The sequence below is a fragment of the Columba livia genome, chromosome 1 (assembly GCF_036013475.1).
Source record: "Columba livia isolate bColLiv1 breed racing homer chromosome 1, bColLiv1.pat.W.v2, whole genome shotgun sequence".
Lineage (NCBI taxonomy): Eukaryota > Metazoa > Chordata > Aves > Columbiformes > Columbidae > Columba > Columba livia.
In genome coordinates this window covers 9,150,964-9,174,363 of record NC_088602.1, presented here as the reverse complement: position 1 = coordinate 9,174,363, position 23,400 = coordinate 9,150,964, and the positions used below count along the sequence as shown (strand labels likewise).

The 23,400-nt window shown below is 42.9% G+C and overlaps 2 protein-coding genes and 1 long non-coding RNA gene across 11 annotated transcripts in view; 2 read left to right on the top strand and 1 right to left on the bottom strand.

Annotated features, from left to right (window-relative positions):
• The window catches only part of LOC135575720 (uncharacterized), a 78,386-nt gene extending 65,487 nt beyond the window's left edge, over positions 1-12,899 (top strand). Inside the window, exon 2 of the long non-coding RNA XR_010466951.1 lies at positions 10,117-12,899. This is a non-coding gene — a long non-coding RNA (uncharacterized LOC135575720). The remainder of the gene's footprint in view (positions 1-10,116) is intronic.
• On the top strand, positions 32-9,670 carry DDIAS (DNA damage induced apoptosis suppressor). 5 transcript variants are annotated; one of them, XM_065032247.1, is made up of 7 exons: positions 37-261; positions 531-588; positions 859-989; positions 2,537-2,665; positions 3,652-3,813; positions 4,974-5,091; positions 6,873-9,670. In XM_065032247.1, exons 4-7 carry the CDS (start codon positions 2,553-2,555, stop codon positions 9,417-9,419), a joined length of 2,940 nt encoding a protein of 979 aa, XP_064888319.1. In that variant the 5' UTR covers positions 37-261; positions 531-588; positions 859-989; positions 2,537-2,552; the 3' UTR covers positions 9,420-9,670. The 5 variants fall into 5 exon arrangements, with proteins under 5 accessions (XP_005510792.2, XP_064888319.1, XP_064888170.1 ...); XM_005510735.3 differs by lacking the exon at positions 531-588 and having other exon boundaries at positions 32-261; XM_065032098.1 differs by having other exon boundaries at positions 531-989.
• Positions 11,713-23,400, bottom strand: part of RAB30 (RAB30, member RAS oncogene family) — a 57,850-nt gene continuing 46,162 nt past the window's right edge. For 4 of the 5 annotated variants that reach the window (XM_065034082.1, XM_065034149.1, XM_021298796.2 and 1 more), the window contains one exon: positions 14,637-23,211. In XM_065034082.1, coding sequence (XP_064890154.1) covers positions 22,961-23,211 — 251 coding nt within the window. In that variant the 3' untranslated portion in view covers positions 14,637-22,960. Of the gene's footprint in view, positions 11,851-14,636; positions 23,212-23,400 lie in introns of those variants that run through there. The other variant, XM_065034237.1, reaches the window with a different exon arrangement.

The window sequence follows — 23,400 nt, the reverse complement described above, 5'->3', positions numbered from 1 at the left end:
TGAGTAGGCGTTCCCTAGAGACGGCCCTTAGCAACGCGCACTTCCGTTTTCCGGCTTCTCCTCAGAGCCAGGGCGGGAGCGGGGCAGCCGGGGCTACGTCCGCGATAACCGGCCCTCGGCGCTTCTCTTCTGTGCGGGCCTGAGAGCACCGAGGGGAGGTGACGCCGCCGGCTGTCCGTTCCCTTGCCCGAGTGACAGCGCTTCAGCGCGGCCTTTGGGGCCGGGAGACGGAGGCTGTTTAGTCACGGAGCGCTAAAACCGGTAAGAACGGTGATACCTCGGGTTTTCTGGGTGTTGAGCAAAGCTTAAAGCGCCCAGGCCGAGTGACGGGGGTGGGGGGAAGCCCTGTGGGGTCTGTTTTCAATTACTTTATTTTTAAACTTCTGTGATATGCTGTTTTATTTCTATTTTACTTAAAATTCTAAAGATCTTTGTTGTTATTCAGGACATAGAAATATATAGTAACACAGAATTCCAAAACCAAATTGAAACTTATCTTGTTTAAAATTCTTTCAACTATAAAATTCAAGTACGCCACTAAGAAATCAGTGAATTTACAGGCGGTTCCCCCAGGTATATTCAGCATCGGTGAGTACAAAATCCAACTTCTGGAAGAGTAATTTAACTGCTATTATAACATATTTAATTTGCAACTACCACAATTGTTGAAAGCAATGTTGGGGATGGCCCTCTCAGATTATGTTAAGTAATGTACAATTATCCTTATAGATAATATCCATATAGCCCGCGGCCTCGGGGCTGCGCTGGGAGGAGGCGGCTGGTTCAGGGGTGGAAATTGTGGTGTGAGAGCTGTTAACGACTCTTCCTGAGTGTTTTGTGTTTTCTGTTTTTCCTCAGGGAGGGTTTGGGGCAGCGGGCTCGCTAGAGGGCACCAGGCACCCATGGAAGCAGCGGCGGGACCTCGGGGCTGTTGGAAGGCGCCGCTGCTGGTGGGGAGCAGCTGGAACGCCCTGTGGTTCCCGCGCTGGGTACGTGGGTCCGGCGGTTTGCTTGGTTTATTTAGTTTTCTAAATAAAGTAAACCAGATGCGTTCGTACCATCCTTTTTTTAGCTTGTGTCCAGATAGTGACTACTATATTTCTACCAAAGAGAAACAGAGGTGTAGATCCTGAGTCTGTTTGCTCTAAAGAGAGCTCTTATCAGAACCTGCATGAAAACATTCATGCTATGCTTTATCTCCCATGCTCCAATGGAATACTTGAAGTATTTGGGGTGTGTGGATTTTTTTATTGCATTAAAAACTGCAGGTGATAGTATATTTATATAGTTCTGAGTTGAAAGCCCTTTGGAGTATGAAGTAGCTGCTGGTTTCTCCAAGTCCACCTTCTTGAGTAATAACAAAATCAAACTTACTCTTATTACTTCTTTTCTGTATGTCAGTATGTTTTACTTGCACTATTTACTTATAACGTGTAGTTCAACTAAAGCAAAATAGTTTGATTTTTGGCAATAATTGAAGGCATGCACCATCTAACATATTAGATCAGATAAGCCTCTGTCATTACATATTTTGACAAGAGATTTTTCATTTTGATTGTCCCTTCAGTAAAGCTTTTACCTTTTCCTGCCTATTTTGCTGGCCTTTCTGCCACAGGAAATATTTGGATATCTGGGTTTTTTTTCTTTTTTGCCTCCAAACTGCTCAGAATAATTAATTTGGTCGCTCACATTTTTCTAATACTCACATTACATATCTTGTTTCTACCAGAATGCAGAGAATAGGTGACTTGAAGTAGTTTCTGGCAAAATGCAAACAAAACATCATTGTCGAGTATTGATTTGCCTTTAACATTTAAAGCTGTACTTGAGTCTGCTTTATCTCCTTGGCCTTCTGCGTCCCTGAGGGAGCTACAGGATGAAGCTGTGAACTTCAGTTCCTATTCTGAGTTTATTCTGCAGCTTACTTTGAAAAGATATGTGTATTTACCTATTACTGTGACAAAAATGCTTTTGCAAAAAAAGGATTTATGGGGCCTTCTATAATTCAGCTGTACAAAACATTTTGGTAATTTAAGCTGGAACTCTATGATTGGAGGTATTTTGCGGTATTTTTGCCTACATGTTCTTAGCATCTGCTGAGAAGGAAAGTTAGCTTTCTAAAATAGGGGGAGTTTTCTAAAAATTGGTATTTTGGACAGTATATTGATAACAAAAGTAAGATAATTACACAGGAAAGTAATACTGGAAAAAAATAATTAAGTACTTAGTTCAGCATTTATTTGTCAGTTCCATCTGTCACCTTTGTTGAAACCAGTGGTAAATAGTTTAGAGCTCTCTCTTCAGCTGAAAAGGCATGAATATAGTGGTAATTGCAAGCCCTTTTGACATTTTTCTGGGCATCTTCTCCTCTCAAAGTCATTGGTATTGAAGTTGTTTGTGGAATTACAGGTGTAGAGCATTTTTAACCCCATGTTGTGACCTCATTCTGAATCTCAAGCAACCCAACTAAAAGCAGTTGGTATAAACATCTCGTTAAATGAGGAGCCTTTGAACCATTTTGATTTACCTGTTTCAGGTGATGCTGTGAGCACATGAATAGTGTGAGAGGACTCTTGGCTGCCTCTGTAATTTCCATCCAGAACTCCTGCTTCATCTATCCTGCCTGTCAAAAATGCTTTTCTCGGCTGATACTGGATTCCAGGAGGTATGTCCTGTTTTGGGGATTATTAACTGTAACTGTTAGAGACCTTGAGAGTCTCTGTGAGCTGAACACAAGCTAAAACAAATTCATGAAAATCCAGCCACTGTAGAAATAAGTGCTGATTTCAGATATTTATGTTACTTATTGCTATTTAGATTTCTTTGTATTCCAGTAGCAACTTAGAGGTTGTTACAGATCGAGAGTTCTATTGTGTTCAGCACCATGCGATATCGAAGGACAGTTTAGGAGAATAAATGATGTGTATTAACAGCTTCCAAGAGCTTCCTCTGCAGTCTAGTTCTTCAGTGCTGCTCCTAAGTTGGAAAGCATTGATTCAAAAGTTCTCCAAATCAAATCCTGTATTTTTTTTTTCCTCATTCTGTATATGCAATGAATTAGGTAGGTGTGACTCTTCCACTTAGATGTGTGTCCAGAAAAGTGCGAGCTTTCCTTTTTAATGCCACTGTTGTGTGGAATCTACGATATACAGAAGAACAGTAAATCAATGAGCATCAGCACTAAATGGCAGGATCTGGCTTTGCAAAGCAGGAATATCTTTGTTTCAAACGCTGAAGTAAAAGATAGCCGTGTTGTTTCCTGATGATTTTAAAAATCTGGTTATTATATTAAAGCTACAGGAGGAAAAATCCCAAACCAGAACAAAAGGCAAAAAATGTGGGTGCAGGGAATTCAAAATTACTCCCAAACAGGTCATTCAAAATGCACCATTTCACTCCATCTTCACAACAGGCTAGCATTTAATAAATCAATAAAAGAAGCTGCCAGAGGGATTCTGTCACGATAGACACCTTGCTGAGCCTATGGTAAGATTGGTGCCTCAAGGAGTAAAGAATCTTATGGTTTGTCATGGAGTGTTTGATACATTGTAGTAGTAATGCTTACAGCTGCAGATAAGTTCTTACCTCAGCAGTGATTAGCAGAAGTTCACATATTCAATCTTTTTTTATCCTTATGCTGTCTTTTGTCAGGTTTAAGTGTCTAAAATGCGGCTGCACAGGTGAAGCTAAAGATGCAAGCTACAGATATAGATTGTCTCTAAAGATTGCTGACACCAATGATTTGTTTGACATTGTCGTGTTTGGAAGTTGCTTAGATCCGTTCTTTGGGGTCACCGCAGAAAATCTGCAGAGGTAAGGAATGTTTGGTGGTTTGGGGTTTTTTTTCTAACTATATGGCTGCTGCTTTTTCTTCAGCCTAAAAGAAAAAATGAGGTGAGCTTGGCTGGTGGGGAGATGGGGGGGAAGAAGCTGCTGACGTGCTCTCTTCCAGCATTTCCTTGGTACCTGTCACCTTCAGAAAATGCTGAAGTTTGGTTTCTTCCTGAAATCTTGAAAATTTGTGATAGAGTACTCCTGCCTAAGAGATCCTGCATTTGTCTGTTGAAGGCAGATGCTACCTGCTAAGTGAGCTTCACAGTTTGGTTGGTTGTGCTTCTTCCTTACATCCTTCCTCCTTTGAGATGGTTGAATTTCCTTTGCCAACTAAGTAAGTTGGCTTTTCCAGAGATTTAGGCATGTTTTTTTCCTCAATAATTTACAAGAATAATAAGGTAGAGATAGAGCCTTTATATTTTCATTTTTTAATAACAATTTGGATTTTTTTTTTAAGGTGGGCACCTTGTGACTTCAATTCAATATGATGAGATTTTCCTTTAGCAAGGAGGGGTTTCTAAGACAGCCTGTTGGTCTTCAGAGCCTGATTACCTACATTATGAGCTTCAGACTTTCTGACGTGTGAAACTTTTAGGATGGAATATTCAGATACATTCACTGCTTCTTTCTTTGTTATGTTATTTTCCAATGACTTGCATTATCACTGGGTCAAAGATGAACACTTTTTAAAACCTATATTAACAGCGTTAATAACATTCTCATGGCAGACATTCTACACCAGACTGTGGTACTACTGTCAGCTGTGGAAACTATAGAGTTATTTGCATGTTTTAATACAGATGCTGCTGTTGCTCTAAAGGTGTGGGCAGAAAGGACGCGTGAGCAGTAGCAGCATTTTTGCAGCATTATACAGTCATCGTATTGATACAAAAATTACAGCCGCACAGCGTACACCTTAAAGTTGTATATATATTAAACCTATTAGAAGTGATTGTTTTGTTTACTTCTATTCCACGAACAAATTGAGGTAAAGAATTGAATTTATAGGTTCATGGCTTCCTGTTCTCATTCTGTATTTAGGTTAAACTACCACAGCGGTTGTCCTACCTGTACTATGGCTAAAATGTTATATAAGGCTTCCTCTGTTGGTGCAATGCTTCTGTATGTTTTTACTCAAGGTGTATTCAAGACTTCAATCAGCAGTCAGGAGAAACAAACACAGAAGTATCTCCAGGAGCATTAGTTCAAGCAGTGGAAGCCTGTTTCATTGGGAAAAGATTTATATTTGGACTGAAGGTAATTTTTAATCCACATCACTCTCTTATAATGAGTTTTTTCATTAGCTTGTAGCCAGTTGGGGGCATGGACTGAATTATCAAAACATCATCTACAACACCTTTTGGGAATTTGAGATAATTTTGGGCTAGGACATGGGAAGGATTCTGCTCCTCTTCTCCCAGACTCCTGTGTTATTTTAAATGACTCACATCCAGAAGTCATCTCGAATGGCAGCAGTCAGCTTGGCAGCTTGTCAGGGCTGCTTTTCCGAGAGCCTGAGCAGTGCCAGCTCTTGTGCATATCAGTAGCAGCTTGGAGTCTCTAAAAAACCGTGTCCAGTTCGAGCGAGAAACAGACCGTCTTTTCAAGCGCTGCCCTGCCCCTGCCATGCTGCATAGCCTCCTGCTGTCTGACATGTAAGGAGAAACGCATCCCCTTGCAGCATTTCGGTATTTCTGGATTTAAGAGCACGTTTCAAAATGTTGATAAAGTACAGCTGTTCAACATGCGCATCTGTGGCTGTTTTATGTGTTTAACAGACTTCAAACTATTAGTTCTTAGCAATATTTCCATAGAAACAGTCTTCTAAGTTCTCTTTGAGTGGTGCTTGTGTGAGTCATTAAGTCTCTGAACTAAATCCTACCTGGCAGGTGCTTTTTGTCTCCCACAGGTACCGTGAGGTATCTGAGCTGAGATTTTCCTAATGCACAGTATCTTAATAATCTTAAATAATGGAAGGTGGACGACTTCATGGATAAACTTTACTTAACTGGAACCATTCTCTAGCTCTTAATGCCTTTACAGATACAAATAATCATATACCAACAGCCTTATTGCTGCTCCTGAACACACGTTTGAAAACAATTTGTTCAGCCTTTGGCTGTAGACATGTCTGTGTAGTTATGTTCAGCTGTGCATACAGTTGCACTCTTCCCAGATAAAACTCAGAATCAGCATAACGTACTTTAGGACTTACCAGAAGGGTATTGTCCTTGACTAACACCCTTCAGCCTCAACCTTTGCGTGGACTCGGGGAGCAAGAGGGTTGCTCAATTTGAAGACAGCTCTATTTGCTTTTTGGCTTCTCTGGCATTGCCAGACCTTAAGGGGAGGCAAAAAAGGATTTAGCCACTTCTCAAAACATTAGATAATTCCCTCTGCTTTTAGTGTAATTTCTCACCTATAATTTCTGTGTGGAGAGAAGCAGCTTCTATAACGAATTGCAGCTGAAGCTCCTTTGAAACACTACGCTCCAAATAAATCTGAGAAGCTAAAGGTTGTAGCTTATTTCCCTTTCACAGAGGTAGCACATAGAGAATATCCTGCTGGCTTTGATAGCTGGGCTGCCAAGTCATGTGTCTGGTACCAGGGTGCTTTGCTTCAAGTACTGCCCAGTGCCTCCCAGAGAAAAGCAAAGCGTTGGCCTTAGGCAGCTGGCCATTGGCACAGAACTGCGCTGGAGGAAGCCCGGAAGCACCTTGTGCCCCAGAGGGAGGAAGGCGTTCTCTGTGAAGCCCTTTCTTACAGTTCTCAGTCGTTTTTCCAGCTCCAAAACTCTGCGTAATTGCAACAAGCAAAGAACCTCTCGCTGTGATGCCCTTTATAGCCCTTGCCAGTGCTTATTTCCCAGGGAGTACTGCTTTGTGTGACAGACTGTTTTGTATTCTCTTCCCCGCAGATCCTGATGAAAAGTGAGACCTAAATTTAAGCCTAACTTGAGACACGCATTATTTTGTTTTCTGTCACAAAATAAAGCATTGCACTAAGGTTTTTTCTTTTTTTAATTTTTTTTCCCCCAGGGTTGTGCAAGGGAAGATGGAGGGCGTTCTGCTGCCAGCAGCATCTTGCAAAACTGTTCCAGAATTAATAGAAGTGCGAAAAACCTTACAGCTTGCCAGATCTTCCTGCCAAACACTGCTGTTGCTGGCTTTACTGTTATCAGCTACTTCCATCGGCTCCTGCAGTCGGCAAAATTCAGGAGCTGTAATAACAGCTCATACTCACCTGATGCATCTTCAGCTCCAATAGATGAACCTGTCAGTGAGCTCAGCAGCTTGTCCAGCCTGAGCAGAAACTCCTGTTCTGTGAAGTCGAGTGGCAGAGAAAGTTTTTTAGGCTCCTGGCAGCGATCCTTCAGCCTGACTTCATCTGTTGCTTGGGTAACAGCAGAAGACTTTCCCACTCTGGAAGTGGGAAAGCTGGTGAGTGAACAGCATGAACAAGAGGGGAGGCCTCTCGCTTCAGAACCGCGCAGTGTAAGCCCCAACAATCGAACTCTTTGGGATTTGCAGTTTTGCAGCTCTTCTGCGAAGGAAGGGAATAAAGAGGAGGGTAATGAATTTAGTTCACAGCCTGGATGGCCTGACAGTATCTCTGTAACTGATAAATTAGAGAGAATCTCTTCTGCAAAACCTGAGTGTTCACATGGAAACAGTTCCAGGTTGTTACAACATCCCTTGGAATTTGGGGTAAAAAGCATTTACACAAAGACTAATAGTGGAGATTATTCTTACCCAGAGAAATCCCATTACTCCCTTTTTCACAAGAGAGATGCCTCAGCGTCTAATCACGTAAATGTAGCTGAAGTGTCTCAGACAGACTCTGTGCTTTGGGATGAGCTCCCATTCTCAGAAAGCCTAAATGAATTTTTAGCCAGAATAGAAGATGGCAAGAGCGTTGTAACCTCACCCAGCCTTGATGCAGGCAAACGTGTTCCTCGTGAAAGTAGCAAGCTGGGTGTAAATCTTAACAAATTAGATCCCAGGCAGACCCTAGTAGCTGATGATTTGCCTGAAGCAAGTGTCTCAGGGGAGTTCTTGCCACCAGCAAGGAATGATAGTTGGGAGAACGTATCGTTTGCTTGTCTTTGGTCGAAAACAAATCCTCCAAGTGATGAGGTGTCAGAGTATGAGTTTTCCTGTAGTGTTTTGTCTTCAGCTGCCAAGGAATGTGGGGCAACTTGTGTTAGACCTAACCCTCATCTACCTGTTCTGTCACGGTCCTTGCAACTTACATCAGAGCCTTTGGTTTCTGAGAGCAGATGTGTGCAGCCCAAAGCAGCAAATATTGACATTTCAAAGTCAGCTTGGTCTTTTCTTAGTCTGCAGCGTGCTGATGAACATGGAGAAGCCTCTTGTTTAGAAAGGAGCAAGGCGGGTGTCTGTGTGCGTTCTGCACAGCGCAGTTGTTCAGTTGGTGGTGAAAATAAAGAGAATTCTTTTTCTACACCAAACCAAAGAACAGATCTTACACTCACAGGGGCGTGGGACTCTGATCCAGCAGCTCCCAACAATACAAGAAGGATATGTAAAAGAGAATTAAAACTATTGACAGACTTGTCAGAAAATACCTTTGGAAGTGTGAATAGGAGAGAGATGTTGTGGAACAACAGCTTCCCTGAAGGCAGCTACAATGCTTCCGCTGATCTCTTTGATCCAAGTGCAAGACAGGTAGCAAAACCTGTAGAATTCTTAAATAAATCATGTGATTCTTTAATGCAGGAAGATGCTTTGACAGAAAAGGTCACAGCTCCCGAATTGGTGCTTTATCCTGGAGATGTTCCCTGTACCCGTTCAAAACGGAGCTCATACCTACATCGGTCCCCTCCTGCTTTTTGTAAGCACAGTACACCAGTAACTTACTCCTTTTGCGATTCAGAATGCAGTTCAGTTAGTGCTCAAGACTTTGTTCCTTATTCACAGTCAACTCCTATGACAAAACCCCTCTGCAAACTGTGGCCTGTTGGGGACAGAAGCTCTTTTGTCACTGTCTTCACCCCTAAAAATCCCACTAAAATCCATTCCAAATGCAAGCGATCCAGGTCTTCCTTTCAAAACACACTCTTGCAGCAGCTTACTGGCAGGTTAGTGAAACGTGAAAGGCCAAGTAACAGGGAAAACAAAGAAATTAATAGCTCTGTTTCACAGCGGTTCCTTTACAACTCTGAGGAGTGGGTCACTCCATCTGCAAACAAAAGGTTGAAGCCGGCTGCATCTTTAACCTTAAAAACAGGTAGCTGGGCTGCTGACTTGCCATCGACCTGTGGGCATACTGGCGGGAACCCTGTGTCTGAAAGCAAAGAGACCAGTGAAAATGCTGTTTGCTCCAAAAATGAGAGATTCAACCTTGGGAAGGCAGCCAGGGCATCAACAGCTCCTGTGTCTGCAGGTGTCACCGAGGCCTGGTGTTTAAACGATACGGTCCTAGGAACTTGTTCCCCTTCAGAAGGCAAGAATTGCCTCTCCAGTGCAAATTCTTCACGGGGAATATTGGAAGGGGCAACTGGCTGGTCTCCTGAGTTGTTCTTCCGAGCACAGAGCCCTTTTTCCAATAAACCGAAGTGCTAAAAAGAAATATATTTCTGTGCTATGTTCTGTTTCATTATTATTAAGATGTTTGAGAAGGAGACAGTTGAAGAAAAGAGCTATTTAAAAACAATTAAATTCTTTATGTACTTACCAGCATATGTCTTCCTAAGATGAGTTGTGTTTATTGGCAGAGCTTTGTACCACAGAGATGAGAAAAAACAGAATTTGCAGTTACTTTATTTTATCGTAAATTAACTTGAGAATGTGCAATAAAAACTTTTGTAAATGTGTGAGTATTTAATTGATGTCACTTTATCAAGTACAGGTAGGTGAAGTGGCACAAGAAGAGCCCCTGGAGTCCGAGTCCCCTCAGATTCGTATGTGGTGATTTTCTATGGGGAAGGGCCAAGTTTTCATCAAAGAATTTCATATACCATCTGGGAGCCTCATATTTAAGCCCATTTGGGATCTTGGGACAGAGCTGAGTTGGGGAAAACACCATCCTGAGAGGTTGGTAGCACCTCCTGGTTTGCCTGTAGGCGAAATCTCTTTTGCTATAAACCAACATCTGCTGTTTATCCCTGAGATAAGGGCCAGGAAGCCTCCTCTGATCCTTTAAATGCCCTTGAGGAACATTTCCCCACGTTTCTTAGAATTACAGAACAGTTTGGGTTGGAAGGGACCTTCAAAGCTCATCCAGTGCCACCCCTGCCATGAGCAGGGACATCTTCACCAGATCAGGTTGCTCAGAGCCCCGTCCAGCCTGGCCTGGGATGTCTCCAGGGATGGGGCATCCACCACCTCTCTGGACAACCTGGGACAGGGTTGCAACACCCTCACTGTAAAAAAATTCTTCCTCGTGTCCAGCCTGAATCTCCCCTCTTTTAGTCTAAAACCATCACCCCTTGTCCTGTCACAACTGTCCTTCCTAAAAAGTCTGTCCCTCTTGTTCAAAAGAGTTTTGTGTCTCCATGCAAGGAACAAACCGTATCAACACTGACAGCTGAAGCACTTCCATGTTATAAAGATGCCACCTACGCTTTAGGAAACCTGAGAGGCAGGAGTTGTTGGAAGTTAGAAGAGTACTGTAGGAATATACCATTTTGTGCTTGTATTTTACTTTCTGTTGTTAGACACTGTTGGGACTAGCAGGGCTTCTTGTGTGATTCTGAAAGGTGTCTCTAACCTTACGTTCACTGAGTCTCACCATAGGTACCTCACTGGGGATAGTGTGTGCACACAAACCAGCCTGTCAAGGCAGGACCTGCCTAAGACTGCCAGTGGGAACCATGTTTGGGATGGATGAAAAAAACACAGACCTTTGGAATTTCAGCTTTCATCTTTGTGTGCCTTCATACCTCTTCTATAAAATAAATCTGTACCTGCTCATTACTACCAGGACGCTCAGGGAAGTATGAGGACAGTTACTGTCTCACCACTTTGACCTTTATCCACTATTTTTAGCATAGAATCATATAATCATTTGGTTGGAAAAGACCCTCAAGATCATGAAGTCCAACCATTAACCTGACACTGTCACTAAACCATGTCCCTAAGAAACACATCTATGTGTCTTTTAAACACCTCCAGGTGACTCCGCTACTTCCCTGTGCAGCCTGTTCAACCCTTTCCATGAAGAATTTTTTCCTAATATCCAGTCTAAACCTCCCCTGGCGCAACTTGAGGCCATTTCCTCTTGTCCTATCACTTGTTACTTGGGAGAAGAGACCAACCCCCTCCATGCTACAACCTCCTTTCAGGCAGTTGCAGACAGTGATAAGGTCTCCCCTCAGCTCCTGTTCTCCAGGCTGAACAGCCCCAGGTCCCTCAGCTGCTCCCGTCACACTTTGCTCCAGACCCCTCACCATCTTTGTAGCATGGATTCTCCTTAGAGAATGTACAGGTAAGCCTTTCCAGTTTCTTGATTCTGCAGCTTCTAATCAAATGCATTTCTCATTGAGGGATGGGAGGGAGAAGAGTATTTTAAATCAAACACGTTTATTTTTCAGCAGAGCAGGGTATTAATGAGATACAGCCTCTCCTACTGAAGGCACGGGTGTGCTGAGTCTGCAGGTGTTCTGCAGGCTGAACGAAGGAAAGTTCTTCATGCCTACACAGCAAGTCTGCACCGGTAAATTCACTTTACAAAGAAGTTTTTCCATAGCAGTCAGTGTTTTGGGGTTTTGTTTGTTTGTTTGTTTTGTGTTCACTACTTACTTACAGTTGAGGACATTGAGGCACAGGTTCAAAGACCTGCCCAACATTAAGGGAGTGTGGAACCCAGCTCTGGATCCCACCAAAAGACCTCAACCAGCAAACCATCTTTTCTGCTTGCTGTTCTACTCAGCAAGATACTCAAGCACAACCCAGAAGTTCCTCCTGGTGTTTAAGGGTCCCGCAACAGTCGGTAACAAGAGACTTGACGTTTCCTCTTGCAGGTCCAAGCCCAGATCTCTGCACACCCTGGATCCTAGACATAAACAGAAGAAAAAACAAAACAAAACAACAACATCCAGTTGTAGCAAAAAGAGGGGTGATAGGGAAGCAGAATTAGACATAACATGAGGACCAAAGTAACTTCAAGCATCGTACCTGTGCATGGAGTCACTTGTTACATGCTGTGCCAGTGATGCCAGCCCAAACCGCCATGGCGGAAGATGGCAATGCTGCACTGTGGGGGATACACAGGTGTCTGTGCGGGGCTTCTTGGCACAGCCAAAGGGACGTGACAGTTCTAGAAAAAGCCGTGCAGGCTTTAGAAGCTGTTGATGGCTTCCCCAGCTGAGCTTGAGCCCTGTACCTGACAGCAAATCGAAGCACCAGCACTGCACCAGGCTTGGTCCAGGTTAGTGCAGGGCTTTAGGCTGAGCTCAAGTGAACAAGGCTGTGCTTCTGTGTGCATTTACCAGTGTTATGCCTGTCCAAATTATATTGCAAATAAAATCCTACTGGATGAAACTGTGTTGGGGCAAGTGGAGAAGGAGCGAGAAACATAACCTACCTGGAAACGGTAAGTCTGCATTTAGAGTTTACTTAGAAGAAATAAAGAGAAAAAGAGCGTTACTCATACACAAATCACTGAGCACAGGAACAGCAATATTGAAAGAGTTTTAGGACATCAGCGCTCAAACAAATAAAGCTTGAAACTAGTTGTTTCTACTACAGCCTCCCACATAATAAGAGACTACAGTACCACTGGCTCTTTAATCACTCCCTTGTAATGAACTGGGCAAACACCCACTTTATCGTGAGCGTTAGACCGGATCCAAGTGATAGACCAGAGACTTGATGTGGCTGGAATGAAACACTGACAGAACTTCTACATCACATACGTGACAGCATCTTGACATAAAGTGTTTTGTCCAGCATGAGTGATTTTATTACGCGGAGAATTCATCCAGCTACTATGGTAAGTTATACCTTTGGTGCACACCGATGTGATTATAATTATAAGCTTGTACAAAATGAATAAAGATCAGCATGTTTAATTCTGAAGGTAATAAAGCTCCTGAAAATGCATACCGGGTTTGTGGCTGATTTCCTATGCATAGAAATCCATAAATCAAGACTAGGTTTTAAATTAGATAGGACTGTCTGTACGATACCACTGAAATTAATGCAGGGCAGTCAGATCTTCTGTGCTTTGTGAAACCAAAATGTATTATTGTGTGACAGGCCCCTGCCAGCAAGATGACACCTGGGCAGAGCGCCCCAAGTGCTCGGTAGGAAGATGTTGTACATGAGAAGATGGAGGAGAGGCAGCAAGCTGTCTTGCTTTTGCTCCTGTAGTCTGTCAGTTGTGCATTTCTTCCCCTGGGCAGTTCGTTCCCTTTTTGCAGGGAGTCTTTGGGCTCCTACAATCCTTTCACCCACAGCAGAGCCTGGCACAGGCTGTGCCCTTGCTGCTGCACCTGCTGAACACGAAGGTTGCACATCCCACCGGTTCCACGCTCCTTGTAAGGAGGAGCTGCCGCTCTTCACCTGCCCCTTACCTTAGAATCATAGAAGCGTTTTGGTTGGAAGACACCCTCAAGATCTTCGAGTCCAACTCTTAACCCCACACTGGCACTAAACCATGTCCCTAAGAACCTCGTCTACACATCCTTTAAACCCCTCCAGGGATGGTGACTGCACCACTGCCCTGGGCAGCCTGTTCCAATGCCTGACAACCCTTTCTGTGAAGTAATTTTTCCTAATATCCAAGCTTGGTTTGGCTTCTCCAGCCATCACCCCCACAGGCACCACACTCCAGCGCTCCTGTCCTTCAGTAAATACTCAATTCCCAAGCTGTCTGAGCTTTATGGATGTTTTCTTCCCTCCTTTTGTCCAGTTCCTACCTAGAAGCTGGCAGGGACATTTTCCCTCTCCAAATACCTCTCTGTTTTATCACTGACTCAAACTGACAGCTTCCCAGGGAACACAGAGCAGATGGTCCAGTCCTCATGTCAGACATTTACTAAGGAAGGTGCTCCAAGGTCAGTGGAAGAGGCAATAAAAGACACATGGTGTCTTCAAGCTTCACAGCTCATTTCTCAGTGCAAGTGTTAGCAGAACTCATCTTTGATATGGAGCAGAGCACAGAGGAGGAAACCTGATCCCCAGAATGAGTGAGAGAACAAATTGTACGTGTTGACCAAAAGACTAAAGGCTCAAAATGGGAGATCTTGTGCAAAGGGATTCTAAACCCCTAGAAAGGCAGGTCACTGGGAACCTCCAGTGGAGTTCTATGAGCATGAAAAGAGCAAGTTGAAGGCTGAAGAGAAGAACCAGCATTAAAAAAAAAAAAAAGGGCACTAGGACAAAGAATAATAGACAGTTGAAGCATCCAAGCATCATCTTCATTCAACACAAACATAGCATCTTGCTAGGACAAGAGCTGAGCCAGCTACAGGTTTGCAATGATGGTGAGTGAAGATGCCAAAGACCACCCTCTAGTGCCCGATGCTGGCAGCTCTCTGCCATTTCAAACTTCACTATCATCTCTCCTTTTGAATAAAACTTTTCTTCTGCTCCAGTGCAAAGAGACGTTTTTCTCAGAGACAGCACCTCTACTTTTGCTCTTCTTGTGAGGTCCCAATGCTGTGAGAGCCTTGGTCCGCTCAACCCAAGCAGAAAATCCTCAGCAGCCACTCATTTGCTGGTCTGATATTAAATCACGCCAAGTGAATCTGTCTCATACATATTTTTAAGGCAACTTTGATTTCCAGTTTAAATTAAAAAAAAAACCCAAACAAATCAAGCACTTTAAACACCAAGTGGAAAGGATTAAACATTTATTTACATACAGATACATACGTAAGCAATTTCTAAGTATAAAAAGGACATTACAAATAAACATGAAGCATCATACATTCATCATCCTGGTCATCCAAAATACATTCCTCTCTCAACCGCTCTGTACCACACTTGACAACAGGAACTTAACAAAAAAGCAGACAAGCCAAATGCTTCTGACAGTCAATGATTCACAGTTTGGCGATTTGCTAACACTTACACCCTTCCCAGAGCCAGCACCACCCCAGCAACTCGAGATCAATGGTCTGACCAGCTGTAGTGCATTTTCTTCACTGAAATGGTTGTGCTTGATCAACAAGAAACGCATTCTCTCCTCCTCCTTCTGGCCACGTGTTTAGGAATTGGGGTTCTTGCTAAAATTCTGTACATTGTGCTAAATTCACAATTGTTAGGGAAAAGACAGCAGAGCTTTGTGGGAAAAACTGCAACCCAGGAAATTCCTTTAATGCTGTGACTTCCCTGGCATGGATGCTGCAAACAAAACGCTGCTTTTAGTGCTTAAGCAGGTTTTTAAACTACAATTCAAACTACAGTTGATAGTATAAAATGTTCTTTGTTCATGCTGTAGAGAGCATTACGTGCTTCAGTATGGATTTGCTAGTAATCAAAGCTGCAAGTAGTTCAGGTTTTCTTCTGAGGAAAGGAAGATGCCTTTACAACATCTCCAAAGATGATCATAGCATTCAGAAAAGAGGAAACATTTTAGACTCAAAAACCTAAAGGTAATGCAGAGCACACAAACTTGTCAGTTAGATAACATTACAAAGGGAAACAAGCCAGTAAACATAAAATTAAAATGCCTACTCAAAGCATTAATGAATTCAAATGAGAGCTGGGTGAGTCTTTCTGGATAGATCAAAGGCAGTTAAAATAAAATTTAAAAAAACCTCATGATCTGCAAATTCACAGAACAGCCAAATATGTGCAGCAGAACAGAGCGAAGTGGAAATAAAAGAGGAGCAGAAAGAGCCTTGTCCCAGATTGACAGCTGAGTGACTGCAGCTGCTCCCATCTCGGGATCTGTGGATTTTCTGTTGGTTTTGTTTCTTTTTCTTTTGTAAACAGCTGTAGGGAGCGAAATGGATGTGACATATCTGCAGTGCATCTTCTTATGCTAAAAACCATGGCGCATTTTGAACTGCTTCTCTAATATCCAGAGATACACTTGTCACTTCAAACCAGCATAGCGACAAGCACTGGGCTTCCTCCATACTCTCATTAGATGGGTTTTTCTCCTCTGAAACACTGGCTTAAGTTGTTTTTCCCCTTTGGGTGCTGACTGTATGTGGAGGCCAGCGGTAAGGCTTCTTCCTACAGTCTGCGAGAGCTGAGGCAACAGCAGCGCCCAAAATCACAGCAGCTCTCCCCGCCATAGACCAAACATTTTATTCTCGCTCCATTAAAATGTCAAAACAGCATTTCCCTCTCCTCCGCTTCCCCCTCTGTAAAGGTTTGGCTGCTGGGGACACTGTGACTGTTACATTTACTAAAGCTCATGCCAACAGTGCAACCCAGACTCTTGGAGATGCCCACACCACAGCCCAAGTGACAGCTCAGAACGACTCTCCTCCTCCACATGCCCATGCGTCTCCCTGGATGGAGAGCAGCACCCACCTGCCCACCAGACATTCACTCGCACCAAAACACCAGCGATTCTTGACACCTGAATCTCTCATATTGGTCCTATAAGAAGGGAAGCATCCTCACAGGATGCCCTGCCTGAGAATGGGTTTAATCGAATTAGGTTTATGTTCACTGTAAGAAACTCGAGGTGGCACAGAAGATGAGCCAGGGGTGCTCTTCCTTCCAGGTAAAGCAGGAGTTGGGCCTCATTGCATGAACCACGGGATTCATTTCCAGCCTGAGACCTCCACTGTGCTTGAAACATGAGCACTATTGGGAAGGAACAGACTCATGGATAAAAGATAATGGAGGAATCAGGCTTTGAAAAGCTCTGAAGTTTGCATTATGTGACACCAGACGCATCAGAGCCCTTGATGACTGCCCATGAAAGCATACGAGTACTTCTAACATCCCCTTCCCCCAGGGAACCACGTACAGCTCAAACTGCGACCAGCACAGGTGTTGGATATATCAGATGCCTGTGGACAGGGGCTGGACTCCAGAAGATGCTCAGCAAAGACACCACCATGGTGTGCTCACCAGTGTGCGTCTCCTTGGGAACATTAATCCAAGATAAGCGGCAGTGGAAAAGCAAAGTTGCAAATTCAAAGGTGGCATCTGCTTCTTGAGTTTAATTGTACGATTACTCAGAGCTAAAAGTGTCTTCTAAGCTTGCTGGAAAAGGATAACTGGTTCAACAAATATGATCCCATTCACGTGAAAACAGAGACAATCTCTGAGTACAGTACAGCCAGCTCCTGTTTATCCAGACACATGAGCTGAGCTGTTAACCCTAGCTCTACTCTTAAAACCAGCCTCATTTTTCACTGACAACAATTACAGCCTAAATTACACTCACTGCCATCTCAGCATCTGCTCTGTCTAGGTGATCTTTTCCCAGTTACCCAGTTGACTTTATTTGTAGGCACAAACATTGGAAATGAGCTTTTTTTTTTCTGGATCTGTGGCTCCCCATATAGAAAAAACAATATAAAAGCCACTCTCAACTCACATGGCATAGTTTTTTACTTCTGGTTTAAGTTATGGCTCATTTACATGATGGCAAAGGCTGTGGTGGCATCCATGGGTGATGACAGCCCGCAACCCATCTCAGCCAGATATAGTACAGCACAGCAAAGGAGGCTTTGGGGCAGCTCAGTGAGGTGCTGATGAGCCAGGTAAGGCAGAGCAATGCTAGGGCTACTTTGGGAGATTTGCATCATGGTCAGCATGATTACCCTGTTGTTTGTTTTCCTAGCCAAGATAAATCCTGAGCTGAGGCAGATGAGAGCTTTGTAACCTTTATGGTACATTTAACTACAGCTCAAGTGGATGATCGCATTTCAAAGACGTGATCGGTTCCAGCTGAGGCTGCTGTGCTTAGGATGCACTAGTCACTTGTAGGAAAGCAAGTGTCTCCCTATCATGCATCATCATCAGAAAACAAGACTGTCCTTCAAACCAATGATCCTTTGCTGTTTGTGAACAGTAACTAGAGCAATTAGTACCCACAACAAGAGGACAGCCCTGACACAAGGAAAGAAAGGTTGGCTTCAGGAGCCAAATTCTTTCAGATAAGCAAAGTTTACAAAAAAACTAAGTAAAAAGCCATTTAGATATAACATCTTTCACAGGCCTTTCGCTTTTAGAATTGATTAGAGTATTTATTTCGACTCCAGTGGGTTTTCTGATGAGCCCTTATGTACATCAACATTTCAAAGAGTTTCCATACTTGCTCAGTAGGAATTCACCAAGTGTCCTCTGGAAAGACTTTTTCTAGCTGAATAAGCTCAAAAAGGTCTTTATTGGTAGATGCAACGCTTATACAGACATTGGGAAGTTTGATACTGAAAAGCAACAGAATGCAGAAGAATTTCGGATGCGACTCATATTGAAAGCATTCCTTATTAAAATCCAGAGCAATCGAAATCTAAGTCATTGATGCCTTTTTTTTAAAAGAGGATGGGATCACTTGGCATTTTCTGCTCCACACAGCCACGCTTCCCCTTGCACAAAGGGCTACAGCCCTCAGTCTGCCCCACAGCCAGCAGAGGGTTTCTGTGACAGTGTCTCCAGCCATATCCAACCATGACAGCACCACAGGTCCCCAAAGGACAGTGTATCCTGCACATTTACTCAGCCTATTTCAACAGCTGGAGAATTTCACCTTTTTTCCAACTTAATTCAGTCCCTGACTACAGAAATCACGCCAGCTCAACATCTCAGCCTGATTTCTGGACAGTTCTTCATAGTGAAAAGAGAAAACACGTGGAAAAGCAGCTGAACAAACAGCAGTCCTTAGGGATAACGAATAAGGCAAAGCCCAGTGGGTTTGACTATAGCTAATTGCATCCCCTGTCAGGAAAAGCTCAGGAAAGCCTGTTGTCCCATGTGTGTGCACCCACCGTGCTTCTGCATCACTGATTTCGACCTTCCCTCTTTTCAAATCACTGTCTCCTCTGTCAGCCTCAGTCTGCTGCTGTTATTATTGATGTTGAAGGAATTCAATAGCCATTAGCTACTAAACCTAGACTAGCAGGAGCCAACTGCTACCAATAGAGCTATTTCCAAAAAGACAAACAGCACCAGCAGGCTGACAGATTTTAAGGGCTGTTTCGTGTGTTCTACAGCAAAGAACAAAGTATCTCGCCTGACAATTTGTCATGTGTGGTTTTCATTAAATAATGATCACAAAGCCATTTTGCATGCAGCACAAACACGTATTTGACTGCATGCTCAAACAACTCACCTGTAGATCAAATCAAGACTTTAACGTTAGAGGTAGGAAGAGGCACCCAGTGTCCCCTTCCTTAAATTTGTAATTTCACTTTTTCCATCATAACTTTGACCTGACCAGTGTTTTTTTCACTAGTGCTTGCTCTCTCCTGGGCAATATAAATAGGAACAGGAGGGAGTCATGTCTTGTCCCAGCAAACCTGCAGTGTAAATACCCAATGCAAAATACTAGCGAGTGCTTCACAGGCAGTGATCTGAAGCACAGAACAGTTGGTGATTTACTCACAATCAGCTTGATTGAATCAGTGGCTGAACTGGAAAAGAGAATTAAAACCATCCCGTTTTCAGCAGATCATTTTACTAATCTTTCTAAAAAGGTTTGCTAAATAAAGCAAACATTGGTTGACCATTTAACATAGGCTTCAGCTTGGAGCTATTAGTTTCATTATGGGGCTACTATAAAATTAACATTCACCCAGAAATAAGATTACTCCATGGGTGTGAGTATATCACCCTGAAAACACATCAAAATCTAGCAACCACACTAAATGCAATGCCTTGTTCTCTTGATGGTAGAGAACGTTTCCAGTCAAATTTGGCCCCGTTATATCAACTCCACATGGCTTTTGGACACTCAACCCAGCAAGCATCAGAAAGCTTCTACTGATGGTTCTCTCAAAAATCCACTCATCCAGTGAGATGTTGGCCATAGATGATTGTCAGATAACTGGGATTTGTATTTTTTTAAATCTCTTTTTATTTTTCAAGATTTTCATCACTGTGCCACACCACTAAGTTGTCATTAGCAGCTGATAAAGCTCTTTTTTGGTTGGGAAGCCTTCAGCAGTAGACCAGACTGCAGAAGAGAAGATCAGCCCTCAATGCTACAAGGAAAGGTGGGTTGTACACACTAGAGAAATACATTAAGGTGTACAAAAATAACTCCTGCAAGAACTCCTCCAACAGGTCATGTGTTAACTGCAGAAAAAGAGGCAAGTTTCAAACTATAGCTTTGGCTTATGACCATTCCACCATTATTCCCTTTCAACTTTAAGTCTACCCAGAATAAAACTCAAAAGGAATTGGTTCAGATTTGTCCCTGGAGAAGTCAGATACTTCACTGTAACGTCGGCCCAACTGCAATACTCCACTCTTCTGCAAGTGCACATCCCTGTCTGGACATGGAGTCCTTACATGGAGAAGATTTGCTAGCAATAAAAAGAACCACCACTTGGAGGTTGCTAGTAGGCAGCTAGTCTCCAAAATCATCACCTACAGGTTAGTAAAACACTGGTAAAAGAGACTAAGACTGCTAGAAAACTCACAGTGAACATCCAAGAAAATAGTTATTAGTGTCTGCTATTTGACCAGTTCAGCTTGCTCAGTCATGATAATGTGTTAGAGTTCAACCTCCAGAAGTCAAGCAAGGAGCACTTTAAATTGCATTTATAGTGGTACTCAGCAGGAATGTAAAGTACCTGCCCAGTTTTGATGCTTTTGGAAATCAAGGCTGAGGAACCCACAGACATTTCAGTGTGCAGTCCCCTTCCTCCTCAACTAACTCGATAAACCAGCCCTGCCCTATTTGTTATCAATTATATCCTGACAAATGCAGCATCTGAAGAGTAAGAGCTTTCACAAATTAAATATATGTAACTATTAATTTTTAAACTCAAGTGTTCCCTTACATGTCACACACCGAGTGTCGCTCTAAGCAAGAACCTACCTAAAAGCGGTGCAGAACCAGCTGTCTCAGAGTTGGGTTGTCTCCACAACCTCAGATGAGGCTGCATTTGGCAATTTGGGGAGCTCTCAAGACAGACAGGGCCCTTCAGCACAGGCTGTGCCACATGGCACAGCAGAAGCCACAAGTCCCATAGATTTCTACATGCTCTGGATTACACCATAAGCAGAGACTGAAAAAGATCAGTAGAGGCCAACGCGGATGATGCGTACCCAAAATCTCACACAGCAGCACTTTGCTAAGTGTTACCTAAATGGCAAACAAGCCTTGTACCACAACTTCTACACCTTCATTTTACCACTAGTCATAAAAAAAGAAAGTTACCTAAAAAAACAGCAAGAAAATATTAAAAGTGACGATATGACACAGCGATTCCCTCTCTCTGACACACAGAGTCAGCTCCTCATTACAGATCAAAGGCACAACATGATACAGCCCAAAGAAGTCTTTTCAGGAAAATGTGCAAAAGCATTTTAAAATGCCTTTTTTTTTATTGTTACTCTTTTCAAAAAGTACTTCCTGGCAGTTTTTTATGTCAATACAAAAGCTCTGTTATAATCTTCAATAAACGCCAAATAGTATTAAATTGATTAACTCAAAATTACAGCATATCGCAGCCACGTAATTGCCAGGAGAGATATACCCAGATTAGCTAAACTGAACTCAAACTTCTAAAAATCATTTTTTCATGTGCGCATTCACCACCTTCCAAATTTGTTTTAACATCAACCTGTAAATTTGCAATGCATTATTCGCATATGGCACTAGAGATGTAAATAACATCGCAAACTCCACAGTGCTTCCACTTCACGGGTTTTGTAGAAATTGCCTAAACAGTTACACATACACTGGAGTCTGGGATTAAGAGTACAAAGCATCAAGTAAATATAATGACTTTACAGCCCTGAACCTGAAAGCTACTCTAGCAGAGAGACTAGAAGCCAAGAAATTACCTTCAAGAGCATCCTGGAGAGAAGTTCCACCAGGTGAGCGCTGGATCGGTCAGACACAGAATGACACCCACTTGCAACCCATCACTATTTCCACTTAGCATAAAAAAAACCCAACCCATTCCTCTACAAAATTGTACACCTGCCTTTCAACAAGAGCTGTATCTACAAGCTTTAAGCTGGAGACACTGCAGAATTGCCACTTCAAACCGTGCTCTCTTTGAACCCTTACGCACAATCCGTATGCGCACAAGATCTTGGTCATGTCTGGCGCACTTTTTCCAACTCAACCAATCACGTTTCCCAAGGGTAATTCTTTTTACGTTAGGACATGACTAATTAGAGCAGGGAGAGTTAATTTTTTTATCTCTGGAAAGTATTTTCATCCTACGTTGGATATCAAAGCAGCACAGTCCTTTACCCACTCTGTTCAGGCCCAGAAAAAGAGGTAACGAGATTTTTTTTTTAATGTTTTTTTTAATGAACAGTGCTTATTAGTGTTTTTTTCCCTAACCAGTCCAAGTTACACATTCAGAGGACAATAATGTAGTAAGACTACGTTTGGTCTATGGAATATTTGCTGAACTGCTAGCACCAAAAGGAGCAACTGAGCTGTATCCATGTCGTCTTAAATCTTGAAAACATTGATATATGTAACTTTTTTTTTTAATTCCATGTTCATGAAAGTGCCTGTAGATGAGAAACATAATACTATTTCAAACACCAGAGTCCTCCATGGAGACGCGTGGGCAGACACTATACACATGTCTTAGGAGCTCACCCTCTGGCAGCCCAGAAGATTGCCAGTGTAGTCCAGGATCAGTGTTCACAATTGTTCTTTCTTGTTTAGTTTTAAAAAGGATCAAACACATTGCTCTGTAAGAGAGATTCTGATCTCTTTAGTATCTTCTTCAAGAGAGGCTGCTCTAGTCTCCCACCGAAGAAAACGCAATAGCTCATGTTCTGCATTACACGAAGCGCTTGGGCAACTCTCCTTCTCCTAACCCGCTCCAGAGACTGCAAGAAAAATGACATTTAAACCGTGTTATATTCTGCTACGTTGCCATGCAGCCGGAGCCATCAGCCTGCCATGCTTCCAGGTCTGCAACCTGACTCGGGGTGAGTCCGATGGGTCAAGGTGGCAGGAATTCCCTTCAAGGAGATAAATCCCATTAAAAAAAAAGATATTCCTCTTGGCCCATGGCAGAAGGGGTAGTTCACATGCCAGCTCTTTAATTAAAATTACAGCAAGTCAAGTAGCTGATGCTTTTCCCCTCTCCTGGTAAGGGGGATGAGACATTGTTCACAAGGGTGTTCTGCCGTGCCTCGCTGATCAACCTGCAGGCCAAGTCCAGGAAGAGTTTTTCCACATTATCCGATTCTTTTGCTGAGGTTTCCAGATAGTACATGTCCTGCGCCTCGGAGAACTCTGCAGCTCTTTGCTGGGAGACTTCCCTCTTATCAGCTAAATCAATCTTATTACCTGCATTGATAAAAGATTTTAGAAGGAAAATTAATTTGACTTCCAAAACGAGAGAAACAGAAGTTGATGAGAGATAAAGAGCTTGGTGGTTTATTTATGTATGGAGCGTGGGTCTGATGTAAAACTCACAGTGCTTTCTCTCCCTTCCAAATAACGGATACATGTGACCCAGTTCATTTAATATCAGCT